Here is a 19399-nt window from a genome sequence, read left to right on the forward strand (position 1 = left end):
CATAACATTTTGTATTGTAGATTACGTATTTGACGTCATAACACTTTGTATTGTAGATTACGTATATGACGTCATAACACTTTGTATTGTAGATTACGTATTTGACGTCATAACACTGTAGATTACATATTTGACGTCATAACACTTTGTATTGTAGATTACGTATATGACGTCATAACACTTTGTATTGTAGATTACGTATTTGACGTCATAACACTTTGTATTGTAGATTACGTATTTGACGTCATAACATTTTGTATTGTAGGTTACGTATTTGACGTCATAACACTTTGTATTGTAGATTACGTATATGACGTCATAACACTTTGTATTGTAGATTACGTATTTGACGTCATAACACTTTGTATTGTAGATTTCGTATATGACGTCATAACACTTTGTATTGTAGATTACGTATTTGACGTCATAACTTTTTGTATTGTAGATTACGTATTGTACGTCATAACATTTTGTATTGTAGATTATGTATTTGACGTCATAACACTTTGTATTGTAGATTACATATTTGACGTCATAACACTTTGTATTGTAGATTACGTATATGACGTCATAACACTTTGTATTGTAGATTACGTATTTGACGTCATAACACTTTGTATTGTAGATTACGTATTTGACGTCATAACATTTTGTATTGTAGATTACGTATTTGACGTCATAACACTTTGTATTGTAGATTACGTATATGACGTCATAACACTTTGTATTGTAGATTACGTATTTGACGTCATAACACTTTGTATTGTAGATTTCGTATATGACGTCATAACACTTTGTATTGTAGATTACGTATTTGACGTCATAACATTTTGTATTGTAGATTACGTATTTGACGTCATAACACTTTGTATTGTAGATTACGTATATGACGTCATAACACTTTGTATTGTAGATTACGTATATGACGTCATAACACTTTGTATTGTAGATTACGTATTTGACGTCATAACACTTTGTATTGTAGATTACGTATTTGACGTCATAACACTTTGTATTGTAGATTTCGTATTTGACGTCATAACACTTTGTATTGTAGATTACGTATTTGACGTCATAACACTTTGTATTGTAGATTACGTATTTGACGTCATAATATTTTGTATTGTAGATTACATATTTGACGTCATAACACTTTGTATTGTAGATTACGTATTTGACGTCATAATATTTTGTATTGTAGATTACGTATTTGACGTCATAACACTTTGTATTGTAGATTACATATTTGACGTCATAACATTTTGTATTGTAGATTACGTATTTGACGTCATAACATTTTGTATTGTAGATTACGTATTTGACGTCATAACACTTTGTATTGTAGATTACGTATTTGACGTCAAAACACTTTGTATTGTAGATTACGTATTTGACGTCATAACACTTTGTATTGTAGATTACGTATTTGACGTCATAACACTTTGTATTGTAGATTACGTATTTGACGTCATAACACTTTGTATTGTAGATTACGTATATGACGTCATAACACTTTGTATTGTAGATTACGTATTTGACGTCTTAACACTTTGTATTGTAGATTTCGTATTTGACGTCATAACACTTTGTATTGTAGATTACGTATTTGACGTCATAATACTTTGTATTGTAGATTACGTATTTGACGTCATAATATTTTGTATTGTAGATTACATATTTGACGTCATAACACTTTGTATTGTAGATTACGTATTTGTGAAAATTGTATAATTTTTTTTCGTAATAAAACCAATTTCGTGTTCGTTGATTTATGTATTATAATGCGATAGGTGAAATTTATTTCAATTGCTGCGAGGTTCGATATATATATCGTTAGAACAGTGTTAATTTCCGTTTTGAAATAATTTTTATTTAATAGCTCCATGCTTCCCACAAGCGGACGTAAAAAATAAAAACATGTGAAACGAAAATTGCCTCGATAACGTTTCTCTATAACGTTCAGTTTATGTTTCACGCAAAAATTAAACCGCTAGTTTTTGTTTCCGGCCGTTACATAGGAAGGTTTGTAGTTTTACGGAAGATGTAGAAAAAACAGCCACTGCAATAAATTTTATTGTATAAATTGCTGAATTATTTTAGATAGTTCCACTAGCCGCAAACTGGATGTCAAACAATTGCAGAAAGAAGTGCAGAATATTTTCAATAAAAAGTATTGTAAGTGCTGTAATTCATAGCTGGCATCAAATGTTTTTTTTTTAACAACAAATCTTCAAACCAACAGCTACTGCTTTTGGAAAAGAAGGGCTAAGAATGAAGTACAAGGACCAAACTTCTTTCAGGGTGTTTGGATTACCAGAGGGCATACCATTGCGCAAGCCAAGTTCTTATGGCATTGCAGCATGCCAAGAAATTATTAATATGCAATGCCATAGAAATTATTAATAAAGAGGCAGATATTACTGTAAAGCCTATGTATGTATTTAACGTAGTTAAGCATCTTGTTTAAGGACAAAGTTTTTGTTAGGGTTCCTAAGTTTATTTGTTATATCTAGGTTAAAACTTTTTTAATCTTGGCTATTGCTTGTTTATGTTTGGTTTATCTGATAATAGCAATAGATATGAATTATTATTGTGATAAATGCAAGGCGTTTTTTGCAGTAGCAGTGAGAACAATTTGGAACCCCTGAATGAAGTAGAGATGCCTATATCATGCTGTTCGAAAGAAAATGTGAATCCTGGACTTTGCACGAATGATGATCGTCCAGCATCTTTCAATGATGTCTTAGCCATGTAAGAGTTGGTTTTCTGTTTCCATCATACTTACCCAACTTCAATTCTTTCTTTTGCGGTGGCACAAGTGATGATGTAACATTGGTTCCATTAAGTCAAGAACTCCAGTTAAATGAAGATGGTGACCCGATTGTTACATGGGCTTGGAAGTACCTTCGAAAGTTGTTAACAGTAAGTAATTAGACACGTAGTAGCCATATAGATCCCTTTTTGTCAAACAGTTGTTCTTGTTATTTCGGTTCAATTTTCCGCATTAAAATATGCCTAAAATCTTAAACTTGATGCAATATATTTGCCTAATTCTTGAAAATTAATTGTTATCGTCTTATGCCAACATAAGACAAACGATACAATAGAATTTCTCCTTACTCTAACACGAGAACTCTTCTATCTTGTTTTAACAGGCGTATCATACGAAATATAATCAACTATTTCTATTTTGTCTAAACGTTGCTGGTGGAAACTTAATTTCTGTCTTTCTTAACTTATTGCTTGGAAACTTCCATTTCAGAAACCAATACTGTACTTAAGCGAGGGAAAGAAAAACAAGCATTAAAAGCTAAAAAAGCTAAACTTTGTAAGTTTTTTTCTGAGTAAATAATGTTAACAGTATATTGCTGCAAAAAAGCGGCATCATGTTTGTCCGGCGCCCTGGCAAAGTGGTTAGCGTGCCGTAGTCACTAATGGGTTGTCCAAGTTTTCAGCCATATATAACAAAATGAAAAATTCCCCCAAAAAATAATCACCCACAAAGTAACATACATGGTAACTCGTAAGCTGGCACGAGGTGTATTAACACCGTGATAACCTACAACCCACTTTTATAATACATATTTTACGCCTAACTATTCGCCTGTTTTTTTAATTAAAACAATTTGATTCTGCTAAAATTATCAACTAGTAGTACCAGGAATGAGAGAGATAGTACATTAATTGCACCTTGTTTTATTTTAGCTGCTTCTACACTAAAAAATTTAAGGAAGGACCAAAATAATTTCTGTTCGGGATGTGGAAATTTTTATTTTATATCCGAAAAGTATTTAGATGAAGAATGGGTGGTGTGTGATTACTGTTGTAAGTATTATCATGAAGTAATCATGCACTTGCAAATGCCAAAAATAAATTTTACTTCCCTTGTTATTCTTTAATGAAATTTGTCTGATTATTCTGTAATGAAATTTGTCTGAATATACGCGTCCGGCTCTGTGGTGTAGTGGTTAAGCGCCTGCTAGTGGGTACCGAGTTTAAAGAGCTACTTTGCGATTTTACCTATTTTTAGCAAAACATGAATTTTCTAAGATAAAATTTGGCGCTGATACTATTTTGGTGCCATATTTTGCCTAAAAACAAATACTTTTTGAGTTGTTGGTTAATTTTGAAAATCGGCCTGTTTAAGTCAGAAAAATTGGCAAAATTCCACGTGACGTCACAAGTCCTTTATTTTTCGCGCGAGTACTGCAGCATTGTGCACCAGAACGCTCTGAGGCTTTTTAAAACATGGCTACAACATCGTTACTGGAATCAGATTACAGTCAGCCATTTTGTGTTGTAATGCACTGTGATGCTGAAAGGGAAAAGGGGAAAGTTTCGTTGCACTACTTTCCTAAAAACAAAAAATTGCGACAAAAGTGGAACACGTTTGTTGGAGTGACACGAAAATGGAATGGCCCTAAGAAAAAATCGTGTATTTGTAGCGACCATTTTAAGTCATCGGATTTTAAAAATCGGATGCAGTTTGACCTGAATTTCGCTGATAAATTACTTTTGAATTCTGATGCCATTCCATCTGTGTACCCCAAATCCAGAAAATCTTCACTTCAAAACCTAAATTCCTATACAAGATGTGCTTTCTCAAAACGAGAAGTAAAACGAGTAAGTAACATTTTCCTAATGTAATAGTATGTAATTGCAGTTATTTCCAGATAAACTATAATGATCTAAAATGAGCAGTTAATTATAGTGATACAAGTTTATAGGTCAATTGTACAATAGCTACATTCAAATGCATCATTCTGTTAGTATTTTTCTAATACTTTAACAGTTTTACTCTGCAATTGTGTAGATTTTGGGGGATAGCACAGCCAGCAATGAGTCAACAGATCACATGGATAAATTTATTACTACCAGTACCAGTAGTGATTATATTGATGAAGAACAAGCAGTCATAGAAAAAGTGAAGAAAGTTATATGCTCACAGTCACAGGAATGTTTACAAGTCACAAGAAAAAATGTTGAATCTCAGTGTTCTCCTGAAAATCATTCTGTTTCTACGCAGACAAAGCCACAACTTAAAAATCAAGGTTTATTACAGATAATGATGTTGCGAAGCGGCATGACAGGGTACAAATTGGTACAGCGTACAGCTTTATTCTAGTTTATTATAGTATATCCGTCTTAGTTTGTGTTGGGAGGGTAATTAAAATTCAATCCACAGGATTCAAAATCCTCAGTGCTATTGCAGAATATGTACCTTATGGAACAGCTGAATATGTACCTACTGAAACAGCATTCTTGCTAATAATTTGACAATGAATTATAGGAACCCAAACCAAGCGTGTTTACTTGAAAGTTAAAAGAAAAAGGCATGCCTCTTCATCTCTACCACCTTGTTACGAACCAAATACCCCGGAAAAAATAAGAGTGATTGAAAGAGAGCTAGTGAACAGTCTGATTATTTCCCAAGCCCTGTAAAAACAAATAGGTAAGTACAGTACTATATCCAATTCATTACTGTTATACAAAAAAGTATCAAAGAAAAGAATTTTATAGTATTGGTATTCATAAAGGAAAATAATCCATCCAGATCAGCTGATGATTTTCTTCAAGATGCAAAGTATGTTGTCACAAAGTCGAAATTACATGAATTATTCCAAACATGTTCCATTTGTAGCTCAGATTGTGTAGTTGATTATAAGTGCAACGGAACATGGTTAACAGTAAGTTTTATTACTTTTGTTTGTGAACCATTGTCACATACTGATAATAAGATTTACACCTTAAAACTAGCCATATAAAAATACTAGTACTGTAGGTCTGTAGAGTATTTCTTGTGTTGTTTTTGGGCTTCTTTTTCATTGACAGTTTATCCTAATGCACTGCAAATTCAATCTACTTTAGGTTGATCAAAAATGCATGAAAATAGATTGTGGTAACTCCAGAACTTGGACAAGTCAACAATCATACAATGAGTGGAAGCAGCCATTGAATATCTTGTTGCCGGGACTGATACTTGCTGCTGGCATCTCTGCTACAAAATTAATCCAGGCATTTAAGGCTGTTAATTAAACCTGGATATCAGAATCCACATACTATAAATATGTAAACAATAATGCATATCCTGCTGTATTTCAATTGTGGAAAGATGAGAAGAAGGACATCATTAAAACAATGACAACCCGGCAGCAACCACTCATTATTGGAGGGGACATGCGAGCAGACACTCCAGGTCACTGTGCGAAATTTGGCACATATTCATTTCTAGAGCTGAATATCAACAAGATAATTTCTACACAACTTTTACAGGTCAGTAACATTTGCTTTCTTTGCCCTTTCGACTATCACAGTTAGTTCCTCATTCGTTACTTCTGTCCACATTCCTTTATCAACAAGAAACATGCGCTGTTTCTTGCCTTCCTAATTTTTACTGTTTGGGAATACATTTATTTCCATTCTAGAGCAATGAGGTTGGCAATTCTAATGCAATGGAGAAGCAAGGGTTCATAAGATGTCTAGAAGATCTGCAACAATATGATTTAAGACCACATACTGTTATTACTGACCGTCACCTACAAATTGCAAAATATATCAGAGAAGAGCAAAATGACATTGTTCATCATTACGATGTCTGGCACTTAGCCAAAGGTTAATATTACAGCCATTAACTAGAACTATTAATTTTAGCCATTATGTGGGATACAGTTTATTTACAACTAACTCTGTTATACAACATATACATTAAAATGTATTAGGCTTTTAAGATTTGATTTTTACTTTAAAATTTACTTTAATATCATAATATCCTAAATTGCATGTCAAAACCCCATTCCATTCCTGCATAGTGCTTTTTGGACTTGTTATCTTTTTATTTTGTTGTAAATCAAAACTTTAAAAAGTTTCTTAAGTTTGTATTGTTAATTTTGTATCTATTTTATCTTGTTTTTTTGCATTGGCTCAGGATTAGAAAGAAAACTCCTGCCTCTTTCCAACAAGCATCCGGAGTTAAGACCATGGCTTAAATCTATTATTGGTCATCTATATTGGGCTCCAGCATCGACTCCATCTGACTTGGATGAAGATTCCAAGCAAAATATTGTTTTGGCTAAATGGATGTCGTTGACCAATCATGTTGTGAATCGGCACAGTCATGACAATGAATATTACCCTTCATGTATACATAAAGAATCCCCACTGGATACAAAATGGTTGCACGAAGGTATGTGCTGCATTGTATCAAGGAAATCATTGCAGTAATGGCAAACATATTAAATAGTAAATACAGTTATATTTTTTGTAGATGACATTGGATACAAAAAGTTAAAAGAGATTACATTAAACACTCGTTTTCTGAAAGATGTGAAGAAACTTTCTACTGACCATCAAACCAGCAGCATCGAATCCTTCCACAGTCTTATTTTACAATTTTCTCCAAAGATGAAGACCTTTTCTTATAAAGGCATGCTCTGCAGGTGTGTGCTTTAACTTTTTACTCTTATTTTGTGCACATTCACCTTGGGCTAGATTTATTTGATACAACGCGCATGCCTGATTAATTGTAATGTGAATTGTGGCTAGCCTCTTAGTAATCAAAGCAATATTCAGACAACTTTTGGCGGCATTACACTACAACGAAAATAGCGACCGAGAATTCATTTTGGATGGTGATGGTGACCCTAAGCTTTATGCAACGTTTCCAAAGAAAAAACACAATGAAGGGACATACTCAATAAGGACAAAAAAACTGATCCCACGCATAGTAAGTCCCTTTCACCATTATTATTCTTCACCTTTTTGTTCATTGAATTATTACAGGAAGTACATACATACCATTTTTGTTTTAAATTATGTTTTTTGTGACACTAATGATTTAATGGGCTTTTTATCATAAAATCAACTAACTACATAATACTTATTGCTTACTTAGATTACATCATGAAAGTTGTGAAAGGTTCTTTGGAGCGCAAAAACCAAATGAAAGTGTTGGAGCAACAATTTTTCACTGAAATCAACACACCTGATCATTTAAATGCAACCTTTCATCACCCAACCAAAGAGGAACTTCAATCAAATTATAGAAAACGATTTAAATGAAGAATAATCTGTTTAATAGGCCTTTCAAGTTGCGATATGCAATGTATCTATATTTCCTAAAAATATATTCAATTAAATAAAACTTAACTTAACATTACAAAAACGTACTCATTTAATTCTCCTCTAATCTCGTCATCTTCTTTGAATCGCCAATAAGCATTTTTTAGAGAATGAACATTAAGGACAATAATTTTGAATGCCTCACTGCAAGTTATGCATTCAACTTTATATTCCTGGATTTTGTCTAAACCTTTCAGCTGTTCTTGGCAACACTGACATTCCGCAGAAGTATCCATGATACAACAATTACTGCATTTACACCTGGAAATGGACTAACTACTTAGATTTAATTTAAATTCTAAAAAAATTCAACTGACAAACCATGTTAAATTTTCCCTTCTCTCACAATAAATTTGCGTTTCTGCTGAGCGAGCTGCCATCTCCTCTTCAGTATACCTCGGATCTTGCACGTAAGGTGCAACGCTTTTTAATGTATTCATCTTACCGCTGACTACTTAAAAAATCTTCTTACGGTAGGTATGTCAACAACAATACTTTGAGGACTTGTGACGTCACCAGCCGAAATATAACATTTCTATTTCAGGTAAATAAATAAAAAATGACGAAAAATTAAACCGTTAATTTTGGTCCAAAAACACAATATATGCTATTAAATAATAATAATAATATGCGTTAATAACATTTTTTTAACAAATAGTAGCGCTTAAACCGCGATTGAAAAAACGCAAAGTAGCTCTTTAAAGCAAGGGTTGTCGCTGCCTCCATTACTGACGTGTGTGTCTTTGAGCAAGACGCTTAACGGTAATTGCTCAGACCTAGTAGTGGTCACATACGTGGCAGCTCGTAAGTGGGCATGAAGTGCATGCAACAAGGCACCCGTGTTATAAAGACTACTTTTCCCGGCATGCAAGGATAAAGTAAGTTGTGTTCATTTATTCATACTCTCTTATCGACTTAAAGGTTTAATAAAATCATTCAGGTCGCACAGACTTACACGGTAGCCGACTAAAACACCGTCCGCTAGAAGTCGCACACACTTACACGGTAGCCGACTAAAAAACCGTCCTCTAGATGTCGCACACGCTTACACGGTATCCGACTAAAACACCGTCCGCTAGATGTCGCACACACTTACACGGTAGCCGACTAAAACATCGTCCTCTAGATGTCGCACACACTTGCGCAAGGATGACACGCAAAAACGTGAAGTGTTTCATATTTAAAAGAACAGTGTTTGATTTTATCTTTTAATAAAATGCATTACCACACGTGGGCAATTTTAAATTCCGGGACAAACTGGTTAACCGGACGGGACGCCGGGACAGGACCTTAAAATCTGGACTGTCCCGGCTAAACCGGAACGTATGGCAAGCCTATATGGTGGTGTAGTTTGGTTGTAAAGAGAAATATTTTTCCATGCCTGTTAGCAAACGTGCGTAGCCGCGACTATATCGCGCCGAACCATTCCTAACCTAACTGCACATTGGTCAGTCGCACAATAGAAAGAATGTTAACGAAATTCATTTGTGACACGCACGCCGGCACGCACAATGAAATTATGAGCCGCCTAGTTAAATCTGCAAGGACTCGAGGAATATGAAATAATACACTAATGTACCACTAAATGGCGCTACTTCATACAAGAACAAATTAAGTCGGATCATATCAGTATAGATGACTGACTGTTCGAGGGACCTTGGTAGTTCTCCAACGTCACTAGCTTGTTCTGAGTTTCCTACGGGCCACAGGAAATACTTTCTACGCGTAAATAATGAGGCGGAATCAAATCCTTGGTTGCAATAATAGTTGCATATAGAAAAAACATACGTGATCACACACGAGTTCTGATAAAATCTTCAGCAGCACATTTATTTTAATTAAACCTCAGTCAAAAGTATTTATCTCCGGGAATCTTTCCTTTGACATTGGCACGATACGTCGGCGAATGTTATCTTGTCACTTAAAATAACAATCGTGAACTAGAGGTTACGACTATTTCGGAACGCAAACCGGTTCGAATAATACTTGCGTCCCAAAGCTATTTCTTCGTTTAGTTTAGAATGAGTGAAAGGGAAAAGCGTCACGACTTACAGCGGGAATGGGAGACACGGTAAATTAGGGCCGTCTGAGAAAGTTAATGGGTTCGTGGGAATCGTAGCGGGACATATCTGCGCTGTGACGCCGACTCTGGGAAATGGGACAACAGGACGGAAGACGTTAATGAAATGAATAATGGACGACGTAAATAGGACGGGAACGCTCCAGCAATATTAACGATATGACATTTATAACTGCCGGTCTTACAACAAGTTATGTTTTGCCCTACGCTTTTTAATGTTAAAACGACAAATTCTCGACAACGATCAAATAGAAGAAGCGGTGAACGTTCCGCAAAGGCGATAACTGAAAGAATAGCACGTTTGCTATAAAGAACGAAGGACGCACTAATAAATAAAAACCACCCATTCACTAGACTAGATTATTATTTTTAAACATAACTTTCGATTGCCATGTACAATTATACAGAACTTCGATTGTCATTTCGTCAATACTTTCACCAGGGTATAATTTATTAAAAAAATATAAATTATAACATAAAATTTATTGCCACGTTTAATTAGTCATCATCACTGCCACTGTCATCGCTGGACTCGTGTAGTCTTTCTAATAAATCTTCTTTGTCCAATTGGTTTTCTTGCATTTCTTCTTCTAGTTCATCTTCACAAATATCTTTAAAATTTAAGTCATCCAACACTGGAGTTGTAATTGACCGCCCAGTGATTGGTTCAAAGCTATGGTAGAGTTTTTTTCAGATCAAGTTCCATTCGCCACTGTTGACATCTTAAATATGGCACTAAATGTTTATAATTTGGGATTTTCTGTTTTTCCTCAAGTATTGTTACCAGACTTTGATAGTATGCAAGGCAGCTTGACATATCCCTCTTTACCATATCAATTTCTTCATTTGCTCGCTGAACCATCAGATAGGATTGTACCATTTTGTGATTGGAGGTCATTTGGGGTGGTTGGCATGAAGACCAAATATCAGACGTTTGTTTAAATACTTGTTCAGAAGATAAAGAAACTGGGCTTTTTAATGACGGAATACTTTTCATTTCGTTATACTGTGCAATAATCTTCTTCATCAAGTTAACCACTCGCTTTATATTTTTTAGGACCCGATTTGAAACAGCTTTTCCAGATAAAGTAATTTAATATTTGTTTAAATTGTACTTTCATTAAAGGAAAAATATTGTACTTACATGGATACTTTTTAACTAGGCTGCACAAAAATAGTCGCTCAGTGTTTTGGGCATTTAGTTTAAAAATAAAGTTGCAGCGCTTTTTCTCTGTAGCAGATATTAGAACATCAGTTTCCTCAAATGGTATATCCGATTTTTGTTTTAGTATGGCAATTTGTCGTTCCAACCTGAATGATGATAAAATGACATCTCAAAGGTTTACAATGTAGAATATCTATTACCTTGTAATTTTCGCTGCAATTTTTAACATTTCATTTTCTTTTGAAGACTCTTTTTCAAGGAAACTTAGTTGTTTTCTGTTAATCAAGCAACATAATTTATATTTTAAAAATATTAACATTAAACAAGGATTACTCTAATTCCTTAAGTTCATTCATTTTGAAAACACAGTCCTCAACATTTGTTAACGTATTTGATGTAACCGGATTGGCCCGAAATTCTTCTCTATCCACAATATCTTGTATATCACATTGGCTTATATTACCTTTATAAGAAGAACAAAGCATTAAACAGTGAAGGAATAATACCATTTAACGTATTTAAAACCTGGATGCCATGAAATCATGTTGTCCAATACTAACTTTGAATAGGAATAAACAGCCTGAGCCTTTTTTTAGTTTTTGGGTTAAAGTAGTACCTGTAAAGAAAACTGTAATACTACATACGACACCGTGAGGTATAATAATAAAGCTTTTAATTTAAGCTTCAATCCATAATGTATTAAAGCATCCGTAAGCATGTCAGTTCTGTGTTCAGGTTTCATTTCCTTTGTTATGTTTTTAAATTTTCTTAAGTATGACCAAAGTCGTTCCACCGTTTCCCCCTCCGTTAAACCAAATCCATTTTTACGCCTTGGACTGTAAGATGCCTATTAAGTAATGTTATAATATTATGTTCATATTAATTTTTGAGCTTTGGAACTGTATCTGTGTAGCTAGATAAGTAGGTTTGAACATCTTCACTATTCAAAAAAATTCTGTTAACATGATGTGGGGCCAGGCTTTGAGTCCCAGAAGCCTTTCTCCGTACAAGGCCGAAGTTGCCATCAAGACAAAACATGTTTTCACATAATGGATTCTTTAAAGCAATATCGCACTTAATGAAATTCATTGATTTGATAAACCTCAACTACAAACCCCTTTGCATACAGGGCTAACCTAGAGGTTATGGGTTCAAGGCTCGTCGCTGCTTCAACAGTGGGTGTATGTTTAATCGGGAAGACAAAGAGTTGTCCCATGGTGCTTCTTACCAGAGAGTAGCTTTAACTGTGTAGTCCATACAAACAAGCAGAACCAATGCATATTGCACCGCCAGGTTAATTAACGAGGTTTCCAACCGAAAAGGGGGTAATTGCATTTTACCAATTCCATTTTAGTACTTTTTACTTTTGAAGGGGCAACGAAAAAAAATGAGTTTTAAAACCGCAAATTCGACCGCTAGAGTAAAATAAATAGGCCGTGGCGCATTTTTGTATGGGATTTCCCATTAAGAAAATACCACTTAACTTTGATCGTTTCCAGCTTCCGAAAAAGTAAAGAATACTCAAATTGTATTTCTGATTTGGTATTAATGGAGAATGCTTCTTTTTCAAAACCGTATAAAGAAAATTTGTAAAACATAGACCCTATATCTTTCAATTTTCGATTGAACGTAGCTACATAACATGCTGACTCAGCACTTTTTTCTTATTAGTTTGGTATAAGCGCTTTCTTTGTATTAGAATGTTCATTATGTCTCACTAAAATACCTACTGCCCATTTTTTTTTATAAAAAAGCCAGTTTTTCGTGTTTAACGTTAGGTATGAATATATGTCGAGTCAGCATATTCCGGCATTTCACCGACACTATTGAGCACAGATGTTAGCATTGCCATCCATAAAGCAATCAAGCTCGGCTTTCCAGAGAAGTGAAAGCCTACTCTGTCTCCGTAATAATATGGAACCAGCATTAGGCTGCATAAACAATAGGGTTCTGCCAAACCCAAAATCAAAAGTTCAATGCATCACAATCCTGTTTCAAGACCATGAACTGCGTTTTGAGACTAGATGTTTCTATTGCTTCTGTTATGTTTTTACAAATATATTATGGCCACAAGGTTGCACACATATTAGGCCACAAGGTTGCACACATATTAACGGTGTAACAACATTACCACACCTACACATGAACATCCAGCATAACATTAGGCCACACAAAAGCTAAATCAGTTTCCTCCATTCTTTTGGACACGTCAACAGTGATTACAGGAAACACATTGTTTAAATGTACTGCCCCCCCCCCAAGCAGTATTATATACTCAATGGCAGAAGCTTTATCCGTTCTTTGTGTAATCTCGTGTTGGTGATGTAAACTTTGTTTACGTTTTTAAGATAACTGCAAGTCCTAATTTTTTAATAATACGTTTCGGTTTGTTCCCTTCTAACGCAGCTTGCAGCTACACTGTTGGTAACAAATGATCTCATTGTAAAATCGGATTCGTATTTTTGTTAAAGCGTTTTTTTTTTCGTTTAAGGCTTCTCCCAATGAAAGTTTTATTGTCACTTGTGTAATCCCGTCTTGGTGATGTAAACATTGTTTACACGTCTTTATTATGTTTACAAGTCGTTATTTGTATTATTATTTTGCGGTTCTAACGTTAAAATTTTAAACATCGTAAGAACAGGAGACGTTTTTTATTGACCTTATATAAAACAAGCACTAATTCATGTCATAAAATTATCCAAAACATACGCCCCAGCCAAATTAATTCTAAACACATAACCCTCAACCAGATTTTGAAGAGACGAATGTACAACGCATTGCGGTTTATTGGCATTTGTCAAAAGTTGGTCTGCCTTCGGTTATCAAGCGGCTCGCTGAAAATTCCATGATTCCGTTCTAAAAATTCGTTAAAACGGCCATCATTATTTTCTAAAATAAAATTTCATTACTTTGATGTGGTGGTGGTTCACGATAGTTGGAATGAGTGTAAGCAAAAGCGGTCTTGCATATTAACATTTTTTGTTGCGTTGCGTTATATTCTGCGAAAGTTGTATTCTGCTTCTGTTTCCGTTATTTCGAACTCATGTAAGCAAAAAGGATCTGCCAAAATATAATCTACTTGTTGCGTTGCGCTAACCTTTTGGGTGGCTTTACTTGACTTGAACAAAACCCCTGCGTCATAGCTGTTCGAAGATTTTCTTTACTCCAAACCCCGGCCTCCAACCCGTAGGCCATCCCCATACGCTTTGGTACTTCGATACTGTTGCGGATTTTTTCGGCTTTCCAGAGAAGTGAAAGCCTACTGTCTCTGTAATAATATGGATCAAGCATTAGGCTATATAAACAACAGGGTTCTGCCAAACCTAAAATCAAAAGTTCAATGCATCACAATTCTGTTTCAAGACCGAACTGCATATTAAGACTAGATATTTCTATTGCTTCAGTTATGTTTTACAAATTCATTATGGCCACAAGGTTGCACACATATTAACGGTATAATAATACGTTGCAATTTTATTTACACACATTACCACACCTACACATGAACATCCAGCAATCACATAGGCCATACAAAAATTAAATCAGTTTCCTTCATTCTTTTAGACACATCAACATTAATTAAAGGAAAGGCATTGTTTAAATATACTGCCCCCACAAGCAGTTTTATATACTCACAAGCTTTATCTGTTCTTTGTGTAATCTCGTTTTGGTGATGTAAACTTTGTTTACGTTTTTAAGACAGCTGCAAGTCCTTAATTTTTTAATAATACGTTTCGGTTTGTTCCCTTCTAACGCAGCTTGCAGCTACACTGTTGGTAACAAATGATCTCATTGTAAAATCAGATTCGTATTTTTGTTAAAGCGTTTTTTTTTCAATTAAGGCTTCTCCCAATGAAAGTTTTATTGTCACTTGTGTAATCCCGTCTTGGTGATGTAAACATTGTTTACACGTCTTTATTATGTTTACAAGTCGTTATTTGTATTATTATTTTGCGGTTCTAACGTTAAAATTTTAAACATCGTAAGAACAGGAGACGTTTTTTATTGACCTTATATAAAACAAGCACTAATTCATGTCATAAAATTATCCAAAACATACGCCCCAGCCAAATTAATTCTAAACACATAACCCTCAGCCAGATTTTGAAGAGACGAATGTACAACGCATTGCGGTTTATTGGCATTTGTCAAAAGTTGGTCTGTCTTCGGTTATCAAGCGGCTCGCTGAAAATTCCATGATTCCGTTCTAAAAATTCGTTAAAACGGCCATCATTATTTTCTAAAATAAAATTTCATTACTTTGATGTGGTGGTGGTTCACGATAGTTGGAATGCGTGTAAGCAAAAGCGGTCTTGCATATTAACATTTTTTGTTGCGTTGCGTTATATTCTGCGAAAGTTGTATTCTGCTTCTGTTTCCGTTATTTCGAACTCATGTAAGCAAAAAGGATCTGCCAAAATATCATCTACTTGTTGCGTTGCGCTAACCTTTCGGGTGGCTTTACTTGACTTGAACAAAACCCCTGCGTCATAGCTGTTCGAAGATTTTCTTTACTCCAAACCCCGGCCTCCAACCCGTAGGCCATCCCCATACGCTTTGGTACTTCGATACTGTTGCGGATTTTTTCGGCTTTCCAGAGAAGTAAAAGCCTACTGTCTCTGTAATAATATGGATCAAGCATTAGGCTATATAAACAACAGGGTTCTGCCAAACCTAAAATCAAAAAAGTTCAATGCATCACAATTCTGTTTCAAGACCGAACTGCATATTAAGACTAGAGATATTTCTATTGCTTCAGTTATGTTTTACAAATTCATTATGGCCACAAGGTTGCACACATATTAACGGTATAATAATACGTTGCAATTTTATTTACACACATTACCACACCTACACATGAACATCCAGCAATCACATAGGCCATACAAAAATTAAATCAGTTTCCTTCATTCTTTTAGACACATCAACATTAATTAAAGGAAAGGCATTGTTTAAATGCCCCCACAAGCAGTTTTATATACTCACAAGCTTTATCTGTTCTTTGTGTAATCTCGTTTTGGTGATGTAAACTTTGTTTACGTTTTTAAGACAACTGCAAGTCCTAATTTTTTAATAATACGTTTCGGTTTGTTCCCTTCTAACGCAGCTTGCAGCTACACTGTTGGTAACAAATGATCTCATTGTAAAATCGGATTCGTATCTTTGTTAAAGCGTTTTTTTAGATTACTGCTTCTCCCAATGAAAGTTTAGTTTGTCACTTGTGTAATCCCGTCTTGGTGATGTAAACATTGTTTACTCTTTATTATGTTTACAAGTCGTTATTTGTATTATTATTTTGCGGTTTTAACGTTGCTTGCCGCTACTTAATCTCACTGCTGAAATCGTATCTTTTTCATAGCGATTTTTGCATCACTGGTTCTTGTTTCAGACAAAATAGTACGGACATCGGAAAAGACAGAGGTGTGCTTGTGATAATATACTGCTACAATATGGCATTGTTGAAGTTGGTTAACGTCTCCACTGTTTTTACACCTTTGCACTGCGAAGGTTCTCCTGTGAACAACTAACGATCACGCATACAAAGCGACCCCATGGGTGCGTGGTGGAACAGCTGAAATTTTTATTCCTAAACTTTAACATCCAAACCACTCTTCTAAAAACAGTGTCAAACATAGACTTTATTATATTTTAACTTTCGATTGAACGTAGCTACATAATATGCTGGGTGAATCAGCACTTTTTCCTATTAGTTTGTTTGAAGCACTTTTTGTATTAGAATGTTTTCATTGCGTCTCACCGATACCGACTGTACATTTTTCACTTTCATGGCTCCGACCCCCAACATTTACTCCACTGCACCCGACCTCCATCTCTATGGGCCCCGATCTCTATGTAAAAAATACAGCGTGTAACAACTACGAACATCTAAACACAGCGTGTAACAACTACGAACATCTGGAAAGACAAAGGTTTTTCTCCATAACAATTTCCACTGCTAGGAACTTTGTAATATGGCTGAAAACAAAGTATGGATGTGAGGCTTTAAAGGATATTAGTTATCATGTCTGGTGCTGTGGCACAGAGCGTGCCTGCTTCTTCTAACCTAGAGGTTATGGGTTCAAGGCTCGTCGCTGCTTCAACAGTGGGTGTATGTTTAATCGGGAAGACAAAGAGTTGTCCCATGGTGCTTCTTACCAGAGAGTAGCTTGTGTAGTCCATACAAACAAGCAGAACCAATGCATATTGCACCGCCAGGTTAATTAATGAGGTTTCCAACCGAAAAGGGGGTAATTGCATTTTACCAATTTCATTTTAGTACTTTTTACTTTTGAAGGGGCAACGAAAAAAAATGAGTTTCAAAACCGCAAATTCGACCGCTGGAGTAAAATAAATAGGCCGTGGCGCATTTTTGTATGGGATTTCCCATTAAGAAAATACCACTCAACTTTGATCGTTTCTAGCTTCCGAAAAAGTAAAGAATACTCAAATTGTATTTCTGATTTGGTATTAATGAAGAATGCTTCTTTTTCAAAACCGTATAAAGAAAATTTGTAAAACATAGACCCTATATCTTTCAATTTTCGATTGAACGTAGCTACATAACATGCTGACTCAGCACTTTTTTTCTTATTAGTTTGGTATAAGCGCTTTCTTTGTATTAGAATGTTCATTATGTCTCACTAAAATACCTACTGCCCATTTTTTTTATAAAAAAGCCAGTTTTTCGTGTTTAACGTTAGGTATGAATATATGCCGAGTCAGCATATTCCAGCATTTCACCGACACTATTGAGCACAGATGTTAGCATTGCCATCCATAAAGCAATCAAGCTCGGCTTTCCAGAGAAGTGAAAGCCTACTCTGTCTCCGTAATAATATGGAACCAGCATTAGGCTGCATAAACAACAGGGTTCTGCCAAACCCAAAATCAAAAGTTCAATGCATCACAATCCTGTTTCAAGACCATGAACTGCGTTTTGAGACTAGATGTTTCTATTGCTTCTGTTATGTTTTTACAAATATATTATGGCCACAAGGTTGCACACATATTAACGGTGTAACAACATTACCACACCTACACATGAACATCCAGCAATAACATTAGGCCACACAAAAGCTAAATCAGTTTCCTCCATTCGACACGTCAACAGTGATTACAGGAAACACATTGTTTAAATGTACTGCCCCCACAAGCACTATTATATACTCAATGGCAGAAGCTTTATCCGTTCTTTGTGTAATCTCGTTTTGGTGATGTAAACTTTGTTTACGTTTTTAAGATAACTGCAAGTCCTAATTTTTTAATAATATGTTTCGGTTTGTTCCCTTCTAACGCAGCTTGCAGCTACACTGTTGGTAACAAATGATCTCATTGTAAAATCGGATTCGTATTTTTGTTAAAGCGTTTTTTTTTTTCGATTAAGGCTTCTCCCAATGAAAGTTTTATTGTCACTTGTGTAATCCCGTCTTGGTGATGTAAACATTGTTTACACGTCTTTATTATGTTTACAAGTCGTTATTTGTATTATTATTTTGCGGTTCTAACGTTAAAATTTTAAACATCGTAAGAACAGGAGACGTTTTTTATTGACCTTATATAAAACAAGCACTAATTCATGTCATAAAATTATCCAAAACATACGCCCCAGCCAAATTAATTCTAAACACATAACCCTCAGCCAGATTTTGAAGAGACGAATGTACAACGCATTGCGGTTTATTGGCATTTGTCAAAAGTTGGTCTGTCTTCGGTTATCAAGCGGCTCGCTGAAAATTCCATGATTCCGTTCTAAAAATTCGTTAAAACGGCCATCATTATTTTCTAAAATAAAATTTCATTACTTTGATGTGGTGGTGGTTCACGATAGTTGGAATGCGTGTAAGCAAAAGCGGTCTTGCATATTAACATTTTTTGTTGCGTTATATTCTGCGAAAGTTGTATTCTGCTTCTGTTTCCGTTATTTCGAACTCATGTAAGCAAAAAGGATCTGCCAAAATATCATCTACTTGTTGCGTTGCGCTAACCTTTTGGGTGGCTTTACTTGACTTGAACAAAACCCCTGCGTCATAGCTGTT

At 35.1% G+C, this 19399-nt stretch overlaps 2 protein-coding genes across 2 annotated transcripts; one reads left to right on the plus strand and one right to left on the minus strand.

The window, feature by feature from the left end:
- Positions 1–5442: 5442 nt before the first annotated feature.
- LOC149723808 (uncharacterized) lies at positions 5443–7920 on the plus strand. The gene is made up of 6 exons (XM_089893426.1): positions 5443–5687; positions 5869–6273; positions 6426–6612; positions 6926–7183; positions 7265–7436; positions 7570–7920. The coding sequence occupies exons 2-6, from the start codon at positions 6139–6141 to the stop codon at positions 7853–7855; spliced, it is 1038 nt and encodes a 345-aa protein (XP_089749552.1). The 5' UTR covers positions 5443–5687; positions 5869–6138; the 3' UTR covers positions 7856–7920.
- A 2007-nt stretch (positions 7921–9927) lies between these two features.
- On the minus strand, positions 9928–12489 carry LOC149723809 (uncharacterized). Its single transcript, XM_089893429.1, has 3 exons — positions 11697–12489; positions 11564–11638; positions 9928–11509 (listed from the first exon to the last, which is right to left on the minus strand). Exons 1-3 carry the CDS (start codon positions 11870–11872, stop codon positions 11230–11232), a joined length of 531 nt encoding a protein of 176 aa, XP_089749555.1. The 5' UTR covers positions 11873–12489; the 3' UTR covers positions 9928–11229.
- Between the last annotated feature and the right edge of the window lie 6910 nt (positions 12490–19399).

Source organism: Ciona robusta, unplaced genomic scaffold (assembly GCF_009617815.1).
Source record: "Ciona robusta unplaced genomic scaffold, ASM961781v2 AP042742.1".
NCBI classification, from domain to species: domain Eukaryota; kingdom Metazoa; phylum Chordata; class Ascidiacea; order Phlebobranchia; family Cionidae; genus Ciona; species Ciona robusta.